The following is a 21,324-nucleotide window of genomic DNA, read 5'->3' on the forward strand; positions in this document are numbered from 1 at the left end:
TGGAAGTAAGGTCGGTATTTTGGTCTAATAATTTGTGAAAATTATACCCTTCCAACTCGTCGACAAGTGGACCACTTGTCGACGAGTGCCTAATAACATTGAGTGATTGATGAAGAAGCTAAGAAAATGGAACTAAGTACTATTGATAACAGATTTATCTTACCGATGTAGGGAACGAAGTAGGGCGGTCGAGGTGGTGTAACGGTTTAGCACGTCAGCCGCGGTAGCTGTAGACACGGCTTTGCCACCAGTGGGCTTGATCGCTTTTTCTTTAGTGTATGGTACCTATGTCAGTTTAGATTGATCTTAGTTTGAATAAATGAGCCCTTTACTGGACAGTGCCGCGGGCCGGGCAGATGTTTACAGAGTGCATAATGTTTTACCGTCGTATTTTCGAATACGTCTACTGTTAGTGCTTTTTTCTACTCCCGAACTGTTATTCGTCATTTACGGGGTCGTGCATAGATCTTTAAGTCAATTCCCCAAATCCTGCCCCCGCCGGCTTCCCGCGCATTCGCGTCGTAACGAAAAAATTGAAAACGAATTGTTTGGCTATGCAACAATGGCAAGCATTGTTATAACGTTACTGCGCGAGAAGCCGGCGAGGGATGGCTCAAGCGCTGACAATTTCACGAAATTTATTCTAGAAAACTATTAATAGCTAAGTGCATGGTCGTAGAAAAAGTACCCACGGCACGGGTCTTTTTTGATCTCCTTTAAATGCCGGTTGCATAAAGTACTATTTGTAGTAACTAAAATAGCACCAGTTGGTATAACGTAACCAGTTAATTCTAGCCAAACTTCCATGAATATTTGTTTTTTATCACGCAGAAACGTCTGCGAGCGATATTACATATTTTTAAATTAAAGGAAAAATGGAAAAGAGATAGGTCGCAGGTTCGAGTCCTGCCGGAGGTGTGCATTTTACCATTTTTCCTTTAATTTAAAAATATGTTCCTTGAATATGTTCAGTTGTTTTTTTAAATCGTTTTATATTAAATGTACTTAAACTATTAAATCAATTATAAGATGCTATTGTAGTATCAACAGTTAGTTTGTCTAGTCTAGCTTGAAATATAACGTCAGAAATTAGTTTCTCCGCTAAAATCCTTTGCGTATTATTTGTGTCCGAGGTCTACTAAAATCGTGCGAAAACTGACATTCCCGGTTACGACAGGCCTCGGCAGGTCCTTAACAATAAGGCGTATTAGAATATTTTCGACAACAAAAACGTTAATGCTAGTATAATTTGTCAAAATTTTCCTCGACTAATTCCCAGAAAGGTCCTTTAATTTGAAAGTATAAATAATTTTATGAATTAGAGTCTATTGTTACGTCTCTGGCAATGAATAATCATAAACTGTAGGTAAAGTGTAGGTACGATAATTTGTACTCGTACTGAGTTTAGAATTTTTTATTTATTAAATATATAAAGGAAGAAAGTGACTGACTGACATATCAACGCATAGCCGAAACCACTGGCCCTAGAAATTCCAAAGGGACGTAGATTCTTTATAAGGTGTACTGGACTGGAGCACTAAGAAATATTTTTTCAAAATTCACCTCCTAAGGGGGTAAACTGGGGGTCCAAAGTTAGTATGGGAAAACAAGATTAGTTTGACTATTTTATTCGAAACATCACAGGGGTATTCCTAAATAATTATATTATGACTTTGGTACGCTGGCGAAGCGCAAGTTTTTAAACATGTATTTTTTTTATAACGTGTAAATCACCTTTATTATGAATAAATAATTACTTTTGATGACAATACATTTTCCGTTAAATTCTCTCTATTGAGTAACGTATTTTGAACTCCTAGCCACAAATGTATTTATAGTCTCAAAAGTCTTGTTTCTTTCAATAGGTACCTGACTTGACTTTGACGATGTTTTTCTCATTAAGGCTGGTAACAAGAGGCCATTGTTATGTAAATTTCAAGTGAAATGTCATGGAAGGAATATTTTTTGTGAATTATTATTAATTTTGACAAACTTTCATTGACCAATTATAGAATATTTTTAAGTTGTAATATTCCTTTATGGCAATTTTGTTCGGGTAAAATCAAAGAAAATAGATTATGTTATAAATACAAAATTATTACTGACTGGAGAATTAGCGCAGTTGTATGATTAGTCGCGTAATTTTGTATATCTGAATGATTTTTATTCCGTTTTTTAGACATTAAAAATACATGAGAAAAGGCGTTAAATGCATTAAAATACGATTTAATATTGCTAATAAACAAAAAAATTAAGGACATTTTTTTACATTATTTGTGTGTGGGTCAATGACACCTTTTCGAGAAATTTATTTACAGTAGTACAGGCCATATTTAGTAATAAGAATAAGTTAGTGTCTTAAGTTTGTTGGAAAATGTGACGTCGCTGGGTGCACTTCTGATTGCGATAGGTAATGCGTTGAATAATTTAGCCCCCAACACACTGACGGATTTCTTGGCTTTGGCAGTATTATGTGGCGGGATCAGAAGAAGACTTCCACCGCGCTTACAATCCAGCACGGGTAGCATGGTCACGTGATAGACGATAAAACATCTGGCCGTCCCTATCGCACTATTAGTAAGTGCGATAGGGACGGCCAGATGTTTTATCATTTATCGAGCGACCATAATTGCCTGCCTGAACACGGCGCGTGTTTATACATCGGTTCACTACCGCCGTACCGACAGCATGGGCCCTGCCCCGCAGCACCCTGGGCTAGATTTTTATATTGTGTGTATGTCAAGAACGATTTAATACGGGACTGACAAAGCCCATACAAAAAAGCGTACCACTGAAAAGTATGGGCATTTTAGGCTGAAAACTAGATGGCGCTGTTTCGCAGCCTGGAAGTGGTCAAAATCATACTTTCCCCAAATATTTTTGCGTCTTTTAATTTTTTATGGGAACAAGTGTATTTATTTATTTTAATATCATAATATCACGTCAATACTTCGGCACGGGTACACTACACCTGCCAGAGGTTGTGGTCATGTTTGCCGCTCCCGTATTGGCTTACACAGCCATGAAAAACGTTGTTGCCCTACCTGACACTGCTTGTATAGTCTGTTAGAGACTTGAAGGCCGATGATGACGTCAATACATATATTAAAAAAAAAGTGTGGGCATCATCAATTGTGTAGTTATGATACTATTTAATAGGTGGCGCCAAAAAATTGAGGTACGATTCTTAGTATGAAATATTGAAATATACTATACTGTTCTGTAAGTGTTTTTATATTTTACTTATAATTAAGCTGGCTTAAGATCTCAAATGAATAAAGCATTATAATTAGTATCACCACAAAAATCTGCTATAAAATAAGATTGTTGTAAATATAAAGTTTCACAGCAATTTGGCTATTAGTTTTAAAATTAAAGCGTTACTAAGTTTACTCCAAGACCGAGGTTGAGCGCAGCCTCATAATGAGAGTTTGAAACTGTGTTCGAACTTATTGGATAAACTTTATACTACAGTAGTAGCTCTGTGACCTCGCAATAAGTTTAAAAAGGAAGACAGGGGTTTTCAAAGTGTGGGGCGTGCTCCCCACGGGGAGCGTGTGAACATTATAGGGGACCACGGGGCCATGGGAGAAGTGAAAAACTAAATAGTTCAGTAATGTCAATCATTTGTCATTTAGTTTGTGTAGCGACCGTTGGCGCTAGTAACATGCGAACGCTTAATGTCAAACCACCCTGTGTCCGACCGGACTATTGCAGGTTCGATTGCCACATCTATTATTATTATTGTCAATGTTTTATTTATAACTATTGTATGCTGTATGTTTCGTTATTTTTGTATTTTGTTCTTTATGCCTTGTGTTTCTTTAGTTTTGTCTGTTGCCTTCCGTGATTTTTCTCACTTAATGGTCTCACCGGAAGACCAGCGCTGGAAGTCGCCAGCAATATGCTGACGTGAGGCCGTTTCGTGGCACTTTATTCTCCTATGTCATTCATAAATATTGTTTATTGTCTGTGTGTGTTTACGAATAAAACTTTTCTATTCTATTCTATTCTATTCTAATGTGTCCACTTATCATACGGGTGGGGGGCGTGGACATTTCCTTTTAGGCAACAGGGAGGAGCGTTTAAAGCTCCTCGTTTAATAAAGTTTGGGACTTTGACGGTCAATAAAATATATTTTTTTATACCACGCACGAAATAAAGCATCAGATAAGAAAACATTAAGTAGTACTTATTTTCAAACCCAAGTCGGATAGAAATAGGTATACAAAGTAATTGAGTTGACTGTGACGTCACTAGACACGAATTCATATTAATTCAGTGCAGCAGTGTAGGATTTATTTGTTTATTTAATCGTACGGCACGAAAATAGGCAAATAACAAGTCAAAGAGAATCCAAATAGGATAAATGCAAGGAATATGTCATTTTCTCTAAGCGATTGTATTTTTCTTCTCATGTTTTTTTTTAAATTGTAATTTGTTTTAAAGGTATATCTCTTTGTTTCAGAATATATCAATACTAGTGGTGCTGTTATATAGCTGGAGGATTGGCGTGAATGCCAAACGGTATAAGGAGTTGGACGATGTATATTATGGTGAGTAATCATAATAATCATAATCATAATCAAAATATTTATTCGTACATACATACATACATACATACAATCACGCCTGTATCCCATGAAGGGGTAGGCAGAACACATGAAACTACTCAAGTTTCAGTGCCACTCTTGGCAAATAAGGGGTCGATAGAAAACGAAAGTGTGACATTGCAGTGACAGGTTGCCAGCCTCTCGCCTACGCCACACTTTAACCCATATCCCACAGTCGCCTTCTACGACACCCACGGGAAGAAAGGGGGTGGTGAAATTCTTAACCCGTCACCACACGGGCTCGTAATAAACTTAAAAACAACACAATTATGCATAACATTCAGAGTGTAACAAAAATGGCGGTGATCCGTTTAAGGGCGTACTTAGTATCGTATTCTTATCAGGAAAAAGTAGAAGAAAATTTTTTTTTCGCTAAAAAAAACTTCACTTTTGTATGAGCCGGGCCGCGCGAATCGGTCGAATCTCCATACAAAGATAAAAAAATATATTGCGAAAAAAATTTTTATCCTACACCATGTATGACTAAAACTTCAAATGTACAAGGGATTGGTAAGTTTATCACGAAATGGTCCCGTCTCAGCATAATACCGTTTCAGTGCCAATTGCAAGTGCCAAGGAATTGAAAGAAAACGAAATTGCGACATTACAGTGACTGTGGCTGCTAGCTCATCGGCCACAAAAATTGAACCCATATCTTTATTTACTCTTCTTCTTCTTCAACTTAGCGTTTTCCCGGCCTAGCGCCAGGGTCCGCTTTCCTGCTCAGCCTTCTCCGCTTTACCCGGTTTTCGGCATCCTGAGGTGAGAGATTGTGCTCTTCCATGTCCGCTGTCACGACGTCCAGCGCTTCTTCTTCAATATTTTTTTTTGACGACCGGTCTGGCGCAGTCGGTAGTGACCCTGCCTGCTGCGCCGCGGTCCCGGGTTCGAATCCCGGTAAAGGCATTTATTTATGTGATGAGCACAGATATTTGTTCCTGATTCATGGATGTTTTCTATGTATATAAGTATTTATATATTATATATATCGTTGTCTGAGTACCCACAACACAAGCCTTCTTGAGCTTACCGTGGGCCTGAGCCATGCAATCTGTGTAAGAATGTCCTATAAAATTTATTTAATTATCTCTATTTACTACTATTAAAAATTTAAATTAAGGTAGCTATCCCACTGAGGGCATCTATCCTGGAATTACCCTTAATTCCATATTAGCAAACCGTTGAAATTCGTTTTGAGAGTAATTAAAAAGAAGCTGATTTGACTAAAATGTGATTAGCCTAGTTTATCAACCCCGAATTTTTGAAAAACTTCCAAATTATGGTAGTATTTATGTGTTTGATATCTACTAAAGGACTTATGTGACAAAATGACCTACATTTCGCTCAATTGTAGATGAAAGTGATGAGGTCATCTTCAAAGGTCAAATATGGAGGTGCCTGAACAAAAGACTTCCTTTGACAGAATTAACCTTTGTGTTTTTCAGCGACGACGTCTAATAATATGTTCATAATTATTTATGACAAGTTAAATTTGGTATTATTCTCAATGAAATCAAACAGTCCAAACCTATAAAAATACCGTTTCTATAATTGAATGGCTCATGGAAACAGTTCCATTAAAAAAATGTCAAACTCGGTATGAAATAAATAAGTCTACTGAAAATAAAGACTTTGAATGGCTGCAAGGTCAATACGGGTAAGTGTAGCGACGGGGTAAGTGTAACTTATCTCCTAAACCGCGCAAAAATAACCTTGGCGGGAAATATGGGGTTACCCGCCTCAGACCTATCCGGTCTCGCTTCGGTCGTCCGTCTATATGACTTCGACCGGCAACCCCTTTTGTCCCGGCCTCTAGTAATGTACTGTAATGTAAAGTTATCTGAGGGCCCATTTACACGAACAACACGGTACGAGAAGTCGCATGTAAGTTTCATTACATTTAGGTATTTGATTAGTGTAATGTAAGGACTGTATCGTTAATTATAGGGACAAAACAAACCTCGTCTAAATGTTGACATGTGCATAATTTTGTATTATTATGGTCCGAGAGTATGATCTGAAGGTATTGGTAAGTACTATTTGATATAAGAAGGTCTGATATTTTTTTTTATTTTAGGGACTTTATGGTACTTTCATTAAGGTCTAGTAAATAAATTTCGGACAACCCCTAATCTGGCTTAATTTGAGAATATCTCAAAGAATCTTTGTACGATTTCGACAAACAAAGGTTAATATGCTGCCAAAATATATTTTTTAAGAGTCCTCTTCATGGTTGTTCAATTGGGTACTTGCAGAATAAATGCGGTGAATTTATATAATTTAAAAAAACGCATTTTTGAGTAACGTTCCGGATTGCCGTAAATTTTTGATACAAGCAGGATGAGAGAAATAGATAAAAAAAATTAGGCTTAGGCCAATGTCTAATAGACATTCATGGTGTTTGAACAGTGCCTAAACCAGATCGATATAAACAGTGTATGATAGTTAAATTCGACATCAAAGTCGGAGTTAGCGTAAGCGCCATGCCATATTCTCTAAATGGCCGCCATACACAGATCATGAACTTTATTTTTTAAAAATAACAGTGGCTAGACTATGTCTAGATATCCTGCTTTGTGGATCATGTGTCCTTGAGGTTCGCACTGTACAATTTTTTTTCGCAATTGTGTCGTCTTGTAAGCACTTTGTGAATTTTCTTGTAGCATTTGTCCGAAATCGTAATTGGTACTCGGGAGGATTAAGTCAATGCTGTCTAAACCACATGGTTTACGTCGAGTTTCTAGGACAAAATGCGTACCTTATTATGTGCCTTATTAAGCCCATGTCTTGTTATAAGAAAAAAATATAATAGCAAATAAATACGGCTACTCAAAGTTGTATCCATATTTAACGATACAGTCTTTAACCTCTGAAAGGATAGGATAGGATCGTGGTGTAAGAAGAGCATATGTAGGACACCCAGGTGGAAAACGTCTGCGTCGCCATCCCAGATATCGCTGGTGCGAGGAAGCCCTAAAAAACCTGTCCGCACTCGGTATACCCAACTGGCGTGAAGTGGCGCAGGATAGGGCAGAGTGGCGATCTCTTGTGTCTCTGACTTTTTGGGTCACTGAGCCAGTGAAATATTAGTAGACGTAACCTTAACAGTCCGCAATGTTGCTATAAATCGCATGCGAGTTCGTGTGGCATCTATGAGCCTTTATATTTTACATCATTTACGTGTTTTCCTCGTGCCATTAAAAACACACACAAAAAGGCTTTTCCTTTCGTCAAACGTCGCTGCTGACTTAACAAGCTTTAAAAATTCCGCAGACTCTGTCTAATAGATTCCTTATTTGCTGACAATATTTTTAGGGCCGATACAACCAGGGGCCCATTTCTCAAAACTGAAAGTTACAAGTTACAAGCGGAAGTCTCTTTCCAACTTGTCATATTACCACATGTAAATTGTAACTTGTAGCTTCGAGAAATGGGCCCTAGGTCACCAGTGTCACCAACACCACTATTTTTGCCTAAACGTCACAATATGTTTGGAAGCGAATGTTAATTTAATCGAAATGATTCATATCTTTTCACGGCTCGCGAAAATTGGTTGCCTTGGGTAGGTACCTACTACCTAGTTATGCACTTTGCAGTTTGCGCTGGAAGTCGCGTCCAAGTTAGAGTGATCATCACAAAATAATTGTGTCGCTTAACTTGAAAACTGGGTAAATCCATTCTGCTATAAGGTTGAATATTTTTCAGATCATATTATATTTTTTATATATTCAACCTTTAAGCAGAATGGATTTACACAGGTTTGAAATTAAGCGACACAATTAATAAAATAGTACTTTCTAGGAAAAATAACACCCCTACAAAATACTTATATTACGAGTTTAGAAGCAGATGATCTGTGCTGTACACAAGCGGCCAACAAAGGTGATTGCGGCCCGCAATTTGTGTATTTTCCTCGCACAATTTCTAGGCCCGATTGATCGATGACCGAAAGAACTCAATTGGTCTGGCCCTTTTAATATTTTAGCCTCAAGTATTCAGGATGGTTTGGGAGATCTGATTTTTTTTGAGAATTGTTATTTTCTTATTTTGGAGAACTAATATAACATAAAAATATTGTCAATCGTAGGTATGATTGGTTTGGATGTGAGAGGCATGGCATTGGCCGGCTAAGTATGAAACTAATAGGTATTATAATTTTTAATAGGTACACATTGTAATACCTAATTACAGATAATGTAATACGGACATTGTCTGTTAAAAAAATTAAACCGTAAAATACGTTTACTATCAAAAACTCTTAACTGAAACTAATATTTATACCCTATATGGCCTATACCAAAACCAAAACCTCTACTAGTAAATAACGAATATAAACCTTATCTTTAGGCGTTGCTAGTTTTTAGGCGTTCTTGACGGTCGAAGGGTTAAAGAAAGGTTCTTTTTAGGTATACGCACTAACTACATTCGAATAAATGATCCGATCTCCGTCATCCGATTTATTTTTGTCATTCTTCGGATCTAGTTACAGTTACATTAGTAGTAGTAGTAGTAGTAATACTCGTTATTGTAAAAAATAAAAACACATATAACAGGGAAAAAATAAAAATAACACACACATCATTTGTACAACAGGCGAACTTATACCATTAAAGGATTTCTTCCAGTTAACCTTAGAGCAATTAAGGGAGAATTGAAGACGGTAGACTTTCCTAAACCTATACTTAACCTACAAACTATAGCAATAGGTATAGAAATTATATCATATATACATAATACAGTTTTATGACTACCCTACATATACACAAACTACCTAACCGCAAACATCTTTTAGATTAAGATGAGTCCAAAAGCCATAACTTTTTTAAATTCGCTTTAAGCGATGCGACCGATTGACACTGTCGAAGGGAAGGTGGCAATGAATTCCATAGTTTGTCAGAATAACCTGTGAAGGATTTGTCATCTCGCAGAGCGCGCGACCTTGCAGCGAGCGGACGTGTGCACGGTATCCTCTGCGCTCCGTACAGTTGCCCGGAGAGACGCAATATTTTATATTGTTATACCTACGCTCGTATGAGTGTCGGATCTACGGGAGGGCCCCCGGGCCCTCCCGATAACAGTGAAACTAGTGAAATGGACACGGACAGCATAGCTGCAAACAAAGTGAATGATAAGAACAACAGTGACTATAAATTAACTTGTGCAAGTGAACTTATACCGGATTGTGATGGACAATACACCGTTGCTTGTTGGCACTGCGAAAACATTAATTTAATTAAAAATTTCCACGAGTGGCAAGGCCTCCAAACAAAGATTAAACAGTTAAATTGTAAATTTTGTAACAAGAAAAGTGCGGTTAAGTGTTTTCTGAAAATCTCACCTAATATCCTAAACGGACACCTAGTGAGCAGTGTAAATGAAATTAATATCTACGCGTGTAACATTAATTTCTGTAAAATAAATAAGAAAGACTGTCGTAAATGCCATAAACAGATAAATGTGAAATACATGCCAATTATGGGACTTCAAAGTGAAGAAAATGTAACCTGTGAATGCAGCATAATAAACAAAGTAATATCGGAATATAAACAAATACCCGATACCCAATCAAGTACTACGCCCGCGACAAGTGGGTCCCACTTTGTCAATCGCCGGCAAACATTATATAGTGGATCGACTAACAAGACCCATACGCCCGGCGCTGCGACCGCTATCGCCGCGCGCAGCACCGATGTACCCGCGTACCCACGTGAAAAAAATATCAACACGAACGGCTCGACGATAATACGCACCGACTCCAAGTTAAGGCCGCCGCTACGCGCCGATACCAAGTTAAGGCCGCCGCTATGCGCCGATACCAAGTTAAGTCCGCCGCTGGCGCATTCCGGCTCCAAGTTAAGGCCGCCGCCAATGCAGGCAAGTGATGACTCCAAGTTAAGCCCGCCGCCGACTCAGGCACGCTCCGACAACCCAACCGTCGACTCTCAGCGACCGTCCGGTATAACAATAAATAACCGTTTCTCCTCGTTACCTACTGAAGAGGAGCACTACGATGATTTGGAAAAAAACGCCTTAGTGACTATTACCTCACCGAAACGCAAGAAAAGAAAAAGAGACGCAATCACTACAAATGCTGTAAAAACCCAGAGACCACCGAGAGTAATCACACCATCCACTCACATCCCCGACATAATTATAACGGATGTCAAAAAAATCAATGATCCACAATACCTTAATAAAATAAGAAAGATCAGCACAGAACACGGAGCAAGACACGTTATGGCTCCAAATAAAAGGACCATCACGATACGCGTATACACCGCGGATATAAGAAAAATAATCATAGAAGAGCTGAGGAAACTTGACGACAAACTCCGCTTCGTGGCTCGTGTCCCTAAGGCCCAGCAGACTCACCAAACAAAAGTAGTGCTCAATACAAACATCTACTACGAGACAAACGAGGCATGCCTTGAAGAAATGGAGAGATGTATCGGTGTAAGACCAATCAAGATGAGAACCATCAAAGGTAACTTACACTTATTTATCTTTGACGGTTCCCTGTCATACGAAGAAATCGCCACGCTTATGAAGACAACCAAGCATGCGTACTTCGGAGCCTTCAGTATAAATCCCCAGGAATATAAAGACGATCCGAAGAGAGTGGTACAATGCAAGAGATGTTTTCTTTTCACGCATGCGACATCCGCGTGCCACGGTGAACAGAAACAGCCCACCCTGAAGTCCTCAAACGAAGAAGGCGTCGAGATCGAAATATGCTCAGCATGCAAAAAACCGGGGCACGGCGCTAATCAAGCCAAATGCGAGAAGTTCCAGAAGGCAATAGAGCGCCAAATCACACAACATGAAGAAAAAGAAAGAAGACAAAAAGAAGCTGCTGAACCTGCGTTCAGTGCATGCCTGCACATGCAGTGCAAAAATACCGTCAGAAAAACTACTCGTACGCGAACATAACCTCCACTTTAGAATTTCCACCACCGCCTGATCAAGCGCCCCAAGCACAACCAAAATATCAGCACCCAGTGCAGCCAGAACAGATGGCAAACCAGGTCAATGGCACGACACCTCCTGAGCAAGAGCTACATACAATTATGAAGCAAGTATTACTCCAGTTACAGCTACAACACGATATTCTCATAAAAATTCTCAACAAGTAATCGCAGACATCAATATCACAAGCTGCGTATAATGCACCTAAATGCGCAAGGACTCAAAGGTAAATTTCTCGAGTTAAAATCTCTAGCTGATCGCCACAAGCCACATATAATCATAGTCAACGAATGTCGTGTGGACTTTTCCAAAACCCACATGAATCTCTCGAACTATGACAAGATCACTCACTCGATCGCATCGCATCTAACCACAGCCCTTTACGTGATGCGAGGTTTACGTTGGAGCCAGACCGACGTCACTCCAGGTACAGAATCAGAAGACCGCCTCATCGAAGGCGTCGCCATCAACCTTACCTACGATCACGTAACTGGAGATTACCTGAAAATAAAAGGAATATACATACCGCACAGATCTGAACACATTGACGCCACAGCACTTAAGGACGAGTTAGAAGATATTGTTACCGAAGCCCCGAACATAACCATAGGAGACCTCAATCTCAAAATGACCGCACTAAACCAAACGAGAGACGAAGGAGCGGGAATACTCATCCGTGATCTCTGTAACTCTGACGTCTGCACTATACACCACACAGGCCTACCTTCACGACCAAACAGTGCGGGCTATGGCATTCTTGATGCAGCAATAATCTCATACGAAATGGAAGCCTTCGATACAGTAACATGCCGACAAATATCATGTGTTGGCTCAGACCACATGCCGTGGCTACTAGATATAAATATATTGGTGGATAGAGAGAAAAATATGATAAGAAACACCCGTACTATCGCAAGTAACGAAGAAACCAGACAACAATTTCAACAAACTTTATGGCTCAAAACCACTCAGCTACCAAAAGAAATCACATCTGATTCAGAATGCGAGGAATACATAAAACAACTAGAAAATGCTATTACTGAATCTCTGGATGAGTATGCGCCACTGCATGAGTACAACAGACGAGATCAACTTCCAGATGAGATTAATAAATTAATAGACGAAAGAAACAAAGCAAAAAGTAAAGCGTGGCGACTACGCTTTAACCAGGACAGAATAATGGAACAAAGAACGACCTACAACCGTCTGAAACGCCTGGTCAAACAGGCGCTCCAGGAGTATAATGATCAGAAATGGGTGAGAATGGTAAATGACCCACGACACAATAGAGTTCAGATGTGGCGAATCCAACGCAACCTGAAAGCACCAGCTCAAAGACTCCCCCACATCCAGGGATGCAACAGTGAGAGAGAGACTATCGACACTTTAGTCGACGCAGCGATCGTAACAGAAGCCGAAATAGATAATAAGGACAAGAGCACAGAGAAAACCACGCCCTTTCAGCCTCTCGACGCTACATCTACAGAGGAGATTAAGATAGCTCTAAGACGTTTTAAAAATAAGAAGGCCCCAGGTCCGGACAAAATCAAGGCAGATGCTCTGAAACTCGGAGGCAACCCCTTTCTCATCCGGTACAAAGTTATAGCCGATTACCTGTTACTGACAGGGTACTATCCCAAAAGGTGGAAAATCGGAGAATGCATCTTCTTGCATAAAGCTGGGAAGAACCACCGCGACGCCAAATCATATCGGCCCATTACCCTTCTTAACATCATGGGTAAATTGTACGAGCGCTTACTTCTTTCACGCCTGCGACAAACGACTGACAGACTCCAACCGCCGTTCCAGCATGGTTTTACTAAAAATAGAGGAACAGGCACGCAAATACTTCGTACCGGAAAGTTCATAACGGATGCCCTAGAAGCACAGGAAAGCGTGGCCTTAGTATCGACTGATCTTTCGAAAGCCTTTGACTCCATAAACCACGAGGGTCTGACGAAGAAACTTCAAACAGCAAACGTTCCAAATAACATCATCAAAATGATAGAAAATTACCTGAGCGGTCGAAAAACCTATGGACGTTTCAGAACCACCAACGGCGAAGAGAAAGCGGTGCCACACGGAGTCCCACAGGGCTCTATACTGGGCCCAATAATCTTTAACATGTATGTACATGACGTTTGGGACGAACAAAACCGGATCCGCGGACTAATGCTTTCTCAATACGCCGATGACCTGTGTATACTCAACAGGTCTCCCGAACCAGACAGTGCGACGACCCGAGCGGGCTGGGCCACCGAAGCTGTCATCGATTACTACCATCGTTGGGGACTAAAGTGCAATATAGAGAAAACCGAGTGTGCTATGTTTACTCACAAGCGGAAGTACCGCAGAACCATTCGCATCAAACACGAGGTAATTGAATATAAAAACAGCATAAAATATTTGGGTGTACACCTAGACAGGACCATGACCATGAGTAAACATACGGACTACGTAGTGCAGAAAGCACGACGGGCGCGCGGTGCTCTAGCTCCCATTATAGGCTGGCACGCTAAGACGGATTTGACGGTGAAACTCGCTGTCATTCAGGCCTGTCTACTCCCAATACTGGATTATGGCGTGGTACAATTACTCTCACGCTACAGTAAGAACAACCTACTCAAAATTGAACGTCAATATCGAATGGCACTTAAGACTAGTGGACAGTTCCCAAAACGCCTAGATACTTCAGTACTGTGGGAGATGCTCGACTGGGATCCATGGCATCTCCGCGCACAAGATTTAAATGAGGACATGCTGAGCCGATTCCGCGAAATGCACATTGCGGATCTAGATACCCCTGGTAACACCTACATCAGACACGGGCAATACAACCCTCTACTAACTAACACTAGATTAGGAGAAATTAATTATGTGCCAAAAAAAGACAGGAGTCGGCAGCTCAGCAAGCGAGCGACCGCTCCACGTCCCCATAGATTATAGGAAATTAGTTATAAGTTGTAAAAATAGTATTAAGGTAGGATAGGACAACATGAAACTACATTTAAATTTATATAAATTTATTCTGTACGCACACACTAACAAGCACACAGCACACACAACATGACACTTATACAGATCTTCCAGACGAACATAAGTATAGATTGTAAGTAGCTGACACACCCACAGGCCGAACACACAACCGACCTGATGGACATAATTGTAAAACATATTAACTAGAGAAATAAACACCTTTCTATTCTATTCTATTCTATTCTATTCTATTCTATTGTCATCTCAGGATCTATGTTTGTGAGGCGGGATTAGTACAATGTAAATAGTTCTACGGCTATCTACTGTGGATCTTATTGTCACGGATTCCGATCGGACATAGTGCGAAACACCCCGCCGAATGGCATATCTGCGACGCGAAACGAAATCGAAACGCCGCAGAAAGGTAGTCTGGCTCTGTCGCGCCAATACGCAAGAGCGATAGAGATAGATAGCTACGAAAGAGATATTATCGTGAGCGTTTGCGTATTCGGCTACGGACAATACTCTTATACAGTCAAGTGTAAAAATATGGGTGCGTACAACTTATCAAAAATATGTCCCATAACACTTTATGTCGGCGGAATAAGGTCTCGGTACATATTTTTGAGCGGATAAAATCGATACGTATTTTTGCACTGGACTGTACTAAGAAAATGGCGCCCTTCATGTATATTTTAAATTGGTCTATCCGACTCACACTTGACCAAACTGTTGTTTGAATTTGTCTATTCAAAGATGACGTGATTGATAACATGTTACAATGATTTATTGTACAATATCTAGATCGATTTAGGAGTTTGCGTGCAAGTTACTTACTTCAAACATGCTAGAATGTTAGGTATTCTCTTTTATCATCTTCTAAACCATTATCATGATTAATTGCATATCCCTAAGCCGTCCTAAAGTCCTTCTTTATACTGCTCTTATTTTCTCTTGAAATACAATTTGAGTTAAGTTACTTGTATATGTAAGTAGGAATGTACTTAAGCGACTTTACAAGCCTAGACGAGTGACACTGCATGTTTAATATAAAAAGTAAAATAATGACTAAACATAACCTAACCACTAAATTAAAATTTTGAAAAAACCCCCGACCGCGACATAGTAGACCGATTTTCATGAAACATGGCTAAGAACACTCCCGACTAACTCAGCTCTCAGACAAAGAAAACTAAATCTAAATCGGTTTATCCGTTCGGGAGCTACGATGCAACAGACAGACACACACACAGACAGACTAATAGATAAACAGACAGACAGACAGACAGACGGACAGACGGACAGACGGACAGACAGACAGACAGACAGACACGTCAAACTTATAACACCCCTTCGTTTTTGCGTCGGGGCACAGAATATGTGCAATTCCCGTTAAGTTTGTACATTTGTCTTTTACCTTTGTCCTCTGTAGTTTAAAACCTATAATTAATTCTGAGATGGTTAAATATTTACTCTTATGAACTTAACCGAAACAATATTTTGTTCTAATAATAAAGTTCTAAAAATAAGTCTCTTTTCGCCTTCAATTCAAACTGCAGTTTGGTGAAAATTTAAAATATGATTTCTGTATTGTGTTTTCTGTAATAAATTAAAAGTTAAATAAATAATAAATTAATAAAAAAAATTTTTTTTGTATTATCATCTTAGCATCCTGGATTTTTCACGAATATAATATTAAAGTAGTAGTAGTAGTAAACTCTTTATTGTACAATTAATAACAAAAACAAAGTAACTACAGTAAAGAACAGTACAAAGGCGAACTTATCCCTTTGAGGGATTTCTTCTAGTTAACCTTTGAGTGAATGAGAGGATAAAAAGAGATGAGGGTGACAAATGCAGCAACATGTACAACGTTAAGGTACCAGAAAGACAAATAATTAAATAAATACACACATAATTTATGGGAATGAACAAATATTACATAAAAAAAAGGAATGGAGAAATTACACTAAAAATGGGAAAAGAACAATTGAGAATTTAAATAATACAGACATTGAGACAGTGAGACAACACAACTCATAACCGATCGCTTAGATTAGCCAGCCATAGATTTTTCAATTCCGAAAAAAAAAATATATAAATTTAAAAATACTACATATTTATTTTATTTAATATTATAAATTTTAACTAGAGGTTGAACCAGGTAACAGGGCATCTAGGAAACGCCACAAGCTTATACCTACGCCTCATACGCGTATCTTAGCTAGATCTCCTTATTGGTTGCCAACCAGACTTCGTTTCGAGCGCCACTTAGCGCCAACGCTTGTCACTTCGGCTAGGCCTTGCTGCTCATTTCTCTAAAAGATTGCTTTATAATAAGTACCTTTAAGAAGATACTGAGTAAATGAGTGATAAAAAGTTACTAAGATAATTAAGTCTCAAACTTGTGGTAAGGGTAAACCAGTACCTAGACAATAACATTTTATTCACAATATTTATTTAATAACTAGCTTTTGCCCGCGGCTTCGCTCGCGTTAGAAAGAGACAAAAAGTAGCCTATGTCACGTTCCATCCCTTCAACTATCTCCACTTAAAAAAAAACACGTCAATTCGTCGCTTCGTTTTGCCGTGAAGGACGGACAAACAAACAGACACACACACTTTCCTATTTATAATATTAGTATGGATTCACAAAACTTTACCCAACCAATACAGAATTTCCATTAAATAAGATTTGAAAGGATTTATGGCCCCAAACCCACGAATAAATTTCCCTGTATAGGGACACATCTATTTTCTCTGCCGATACAATACAACGCTTAAAGAAAAGCAATTTTGCTTGAAACGAGGATGCTTAGTTTTACCGAATTTTGTGGGACATCCCCCTCGTCTGCTACTGGATTGAATCAGGTACTATCAGCTGCAAAAGTTCATGAAAATTTATCAACGAATTTATTCATAATTTCTCCATGCAATTTTGCAGCTGATAGTACGTACCTATTTAACCTTTTAACGGACAAGAGTGAAAATAATTCTCAATTCAAACTTCATCCCCATCTATACTAAGGGTGTTCCCTGAGCCAATGACCTTCGATTTGAATCCATCGATATTTATGATTTTTTAAACCAATAATTTTCACATCAAGTGCACAACGTATCTCCGAAGACATTTTTATATATTGTAACCAAACGTACTACTTTATTAATTCAGAAATAAAATTAATATCAGAGGTTTCCATGATTTCACGTACAACCAAAAAAAATATCTCTCTTGTCTTTAAACAAAATAGTATCTCATAATTACTTCACAGCTCATTGTTTCTGTGATATTTGCCATCAAAGTTGAACAATTTCTGGGTCAAAAACTGTTTTTTAGTCATAACGTTTTTTTAATTATTTTAAAATTAAAATCTCCCTTGAATTTTTAGAAAACTCAAAAGTAAATCTTAACATGTCGATTTCATGTATGTAACACCCTTCACTAAAATAAAATTTCGATAATAGTACATTTCGATACAAGTGCGAAAAAGAGGAAGTTCGAAACGAGTGGCGATAGATTAAAACACGACCGAAGGGAGTGTTTTAAATCGACACGAGTTACGAATTTCCTCTTCGCACGTGTATCGAACGACGTTTTTCAGTACAGATGAGCCTCCGAAGTTTCGACCTGTTATATAATGAACCACTTCTCGAACTAGTGCGTAAAAAAACGACCATCTGTACTGAAAAAGTATTTTTAGACCATGTTCATATAAAATAAGATTTTTTTTCAGAATATGGCTCTTACGACTAGAGATAAAAGATTGAAGAACCGAAGGCCTTCGGTCTTATAATTTTATTTGTCGTGCAATTTAGGAATTTCAACTGAAAACTTGTCAAAAATCGATAAAAACCGTGTGGAGCCCCTTAATATGACTTTTTCAGTACAGATAGTGTTTTTTTTACGCACCAGTGCCAAAAGTGGTTCATTATATGCCAGGTCGGAACTTCAGAGGATCATCTGTACTGAAAAACGTCGTGCGATACACGTGCGAAAAGGAAATTCGTAACTCGTGTCGATTTAAAACACTCCCTTCGGTCGTGTTTTAATTTATCGCCACTCGTTTCGAAGGTTCTTTTTTACGCACTTGTATCGTAATGTACTATTCAAATTATATTCTAAATATACAAAATTACCTTCTTTCCTAAAGTGTCCCGTGACGTTAATGCTGTCGAAAACATTAAAAACGCATGGTCTCAGGAGATCCAGCGTGCCCTTAGTGGAAGGTCACAGAGAACCTCTTCTTGTTGGCTTTCCACACCATTTCACACTACAGGCAGGGGCGGCTCACTCTGCGATTCCATCGCCGCGCTACAAGTACATGCGGGCGGCCGCGAGTTCGCGGCCTAATCAGGGGTGGCTCGCATTCTCACGGAACGCACGTTCGCACTTTCTATTGTTACTATACGACGCGAGTTTTTTTAAAGGTTCATATGCGATATCCGCGTGTGGAATGGCTTAATAATGCTTAGTTAAATAAACATCATGAATAAAATAGGACAATCTTACACAGATCTACTATTGATTATGTCATTCATGCCCCACGGAAACGTTCAATCAGGCTTGTGACGTTGGGACTTAAACAAAAATATATAAATACTGTATATATATACCTAGAAAGTACCCAAGACTTGAATATAATAGCATAACATTTTATTTGAGTATTAATTTTTTTTAATCCATAGGCAACCCTGACGTCCGACGCTGCGCACGTGCGGCTCGTTTCTTTGTAATCATTTTGTAGGCATTTAAAAAGGCGGCATTTCGTGAACTTCAAAGCAGTGGGCCTTCTGTACTTGTACTATTATATATTCTGTGCTACAGGTGGACATCTTTAAGGCATCAAAATACCCTTTTTAATTTTTTTTATTGTGAAAAATACATGCGTTCGGGTCTGATACTTGGTCGCAACTGAACGGGCACGGCGAACGCCCGCGCTTATGTCAGTGCAAATAATAGTCGTCATATAATGGATGTCTATAGGGGTTGGTTTGTCCTTATACTTACCAAATAGGATCGAGTATTATAGAGAATTACTGTCGAAGTAAAATGTGTGCATAGACTGCCAACTCTTGACCACAGTATAATAAAGAGTATTATCATACAGTATGGCCACTCCTGCTCCCCGCTGAAAGTGCCGCCCACCCCCTCTCGGTTACCTCACAGTTACCGTCTGTCAAAAACGCGAACAGTCGACCTGTCATATGTCACTCATACAAGCATAGTAATCGTTTACCTACACGAGCTTAGACTGTGTGCTAGGAACGCGCCTCTTTCATATATTTAATCGCCAGTGTCCGAGGTGTGTCTTGTCTTGACACAGGTTTAAAACTTTTAAACCTCAGTTTTGACAATTTGGCCCATATTCTTAGCTTGATATGTGTTAAAATGTCAAATATTAATATTAGCGCCATCTAGCTGAGCGTACCCCAAAGGTGTAATGCCATCTAGGCCACCGTACCTTTTTCTGTATGGTACTGAGGTACGTTTTTTTCTTAGGCTTTATCTGTTTACGGAGTTATATATGTATGTCTTTGCACTTACTTATTCAAAACCCGCGGAAGCTGTTTTGAAATTCAAGACGCAGTTCGGTCGTAAACCACGCTTCACCTTACATCAATATGTGCATAGGAAACTTTGTTGGACTTGAGAGGATTTAAGCTTTACAAACATGGGCTTGGTTGGACAGTGTTTATAGGCGGTAAATTAGTGCACGGCTATAGGCGGAAGCGAGACAGCGATACCTTTCTTTCCCGCTTATGGCCGCCGTCGCGCGATTTCATGGAGATGTCTCATAGTTATCTCTCTATCGCTGTTCTGAAATTAATGACCTTGCCGGGATTCAAACTCGGGCAGGACCATCGGCTATTCGCAAGTATGGTCACCACCCACTATGCATGCCGTTCTTCTAACCTGAACGAAGTGCCAAACGTTGCGACCGAAACGCTGTCTAGCTCTGTTGCGCCACTACAGAATAGGGATAAAGAAAACTACAGGTCGGCGCAATCAAGAAATATGTTGAAAAATGTGTTGAACTCATATAAAACGTTAGTGCTTATATTTTTATTGAACTGTGTAAGAAAAGTGGTTTATCTTGTTATACTTTGTTTAAATAGCTCTGTTTACGGTTATGTAAGTAGATTTTTTTACTGAACACGATGTTTAAATAATTTCTTTAAGGAAACTGTAAGTCTAGTTTTAATAGTTATTTGTTATACAAGGGGGCAAAGTTGTATTTTAACGCCGAGTGTGGAATTGAAAAACGAGCAAGTGAAAGGATTCTGTAGTTGAACCACGAGCGAAGCGAGTGGTTTGAGAATAGAATCCTGAACTTGCGAGTTTTTTAACACACGAGAAGTAAAATACATTTGCACCCGAGTGTAACACAAAACTTTTCCCCTCACTATAGAGAGGAAACTACAACGCAAAAAATGCGTTTACCATTGCTACCAGTAGTTCCACAGGTGATAAATCATCTTTATTACCAGATTCACCTACTTTTATAAATTTTAAAGCAGTTAATTTGCCTTTATTCAAGGTCAAGTTACTTTACCCACTAGTGGATAAAATGCGTTTTTACCGGCTGGTATTAAAGGACAAAACACGTGTTTCCGAGCTAGTGAGGGGAAAAAGTGTTTATATACAACTATAAAAGACTGTTTGTTTCTTACTTAAATAAATAAAATAAATAAATAAAACGCTTACGAAGTGAGTGACCTATGCACCTAGAGGGATGAAAACTTGGGCCAACCCTCCATTAGCTTGCAT

The 21,324-nt window shown here is 39.0% G+C and overlaps 1 protein-coding gene across 2 annotated transcripts in view; it reads left to right on the top strand.

Moving 5' to 3' along the window:
* The window catches only part of LOC125229205, a 182,750-nt gene that overhangs the window by 56,414 nt on the left and 105,012 nt on the right, over positions 1 to 21,324 (top strand). For both annotated transcript variants that reach the window (XM_048133998.1, XM_048133999.1), the window contains exon 3: positions 4,469 to 4,556. In XM_048133998.1, the coding sequence (XP_047989955.1) occupies positions 4,469 to 4,556 (88 nt within the window). The remainder of the gene's footprint in view (positions 1 to 4,468; positions 4,557 to 21,324) is intronic.

Source organism: Leguminivora glycinivorella, chromosome 8, assembly GCF_023078275.1.
Source record: "Leguminivora glycinivorella isolate SPB_JAAS2020 chromosome 8, LegGlyc_1.1, whole genome shotgun sequence".
Taxonomy (NCBI): domain Eukaryota; kingdom Metazoa; phylum Arthropoda; class Insecta; order Lepidoptera; family Tortricidae; genus Leguminivora; species Leguminivora glycinivorella.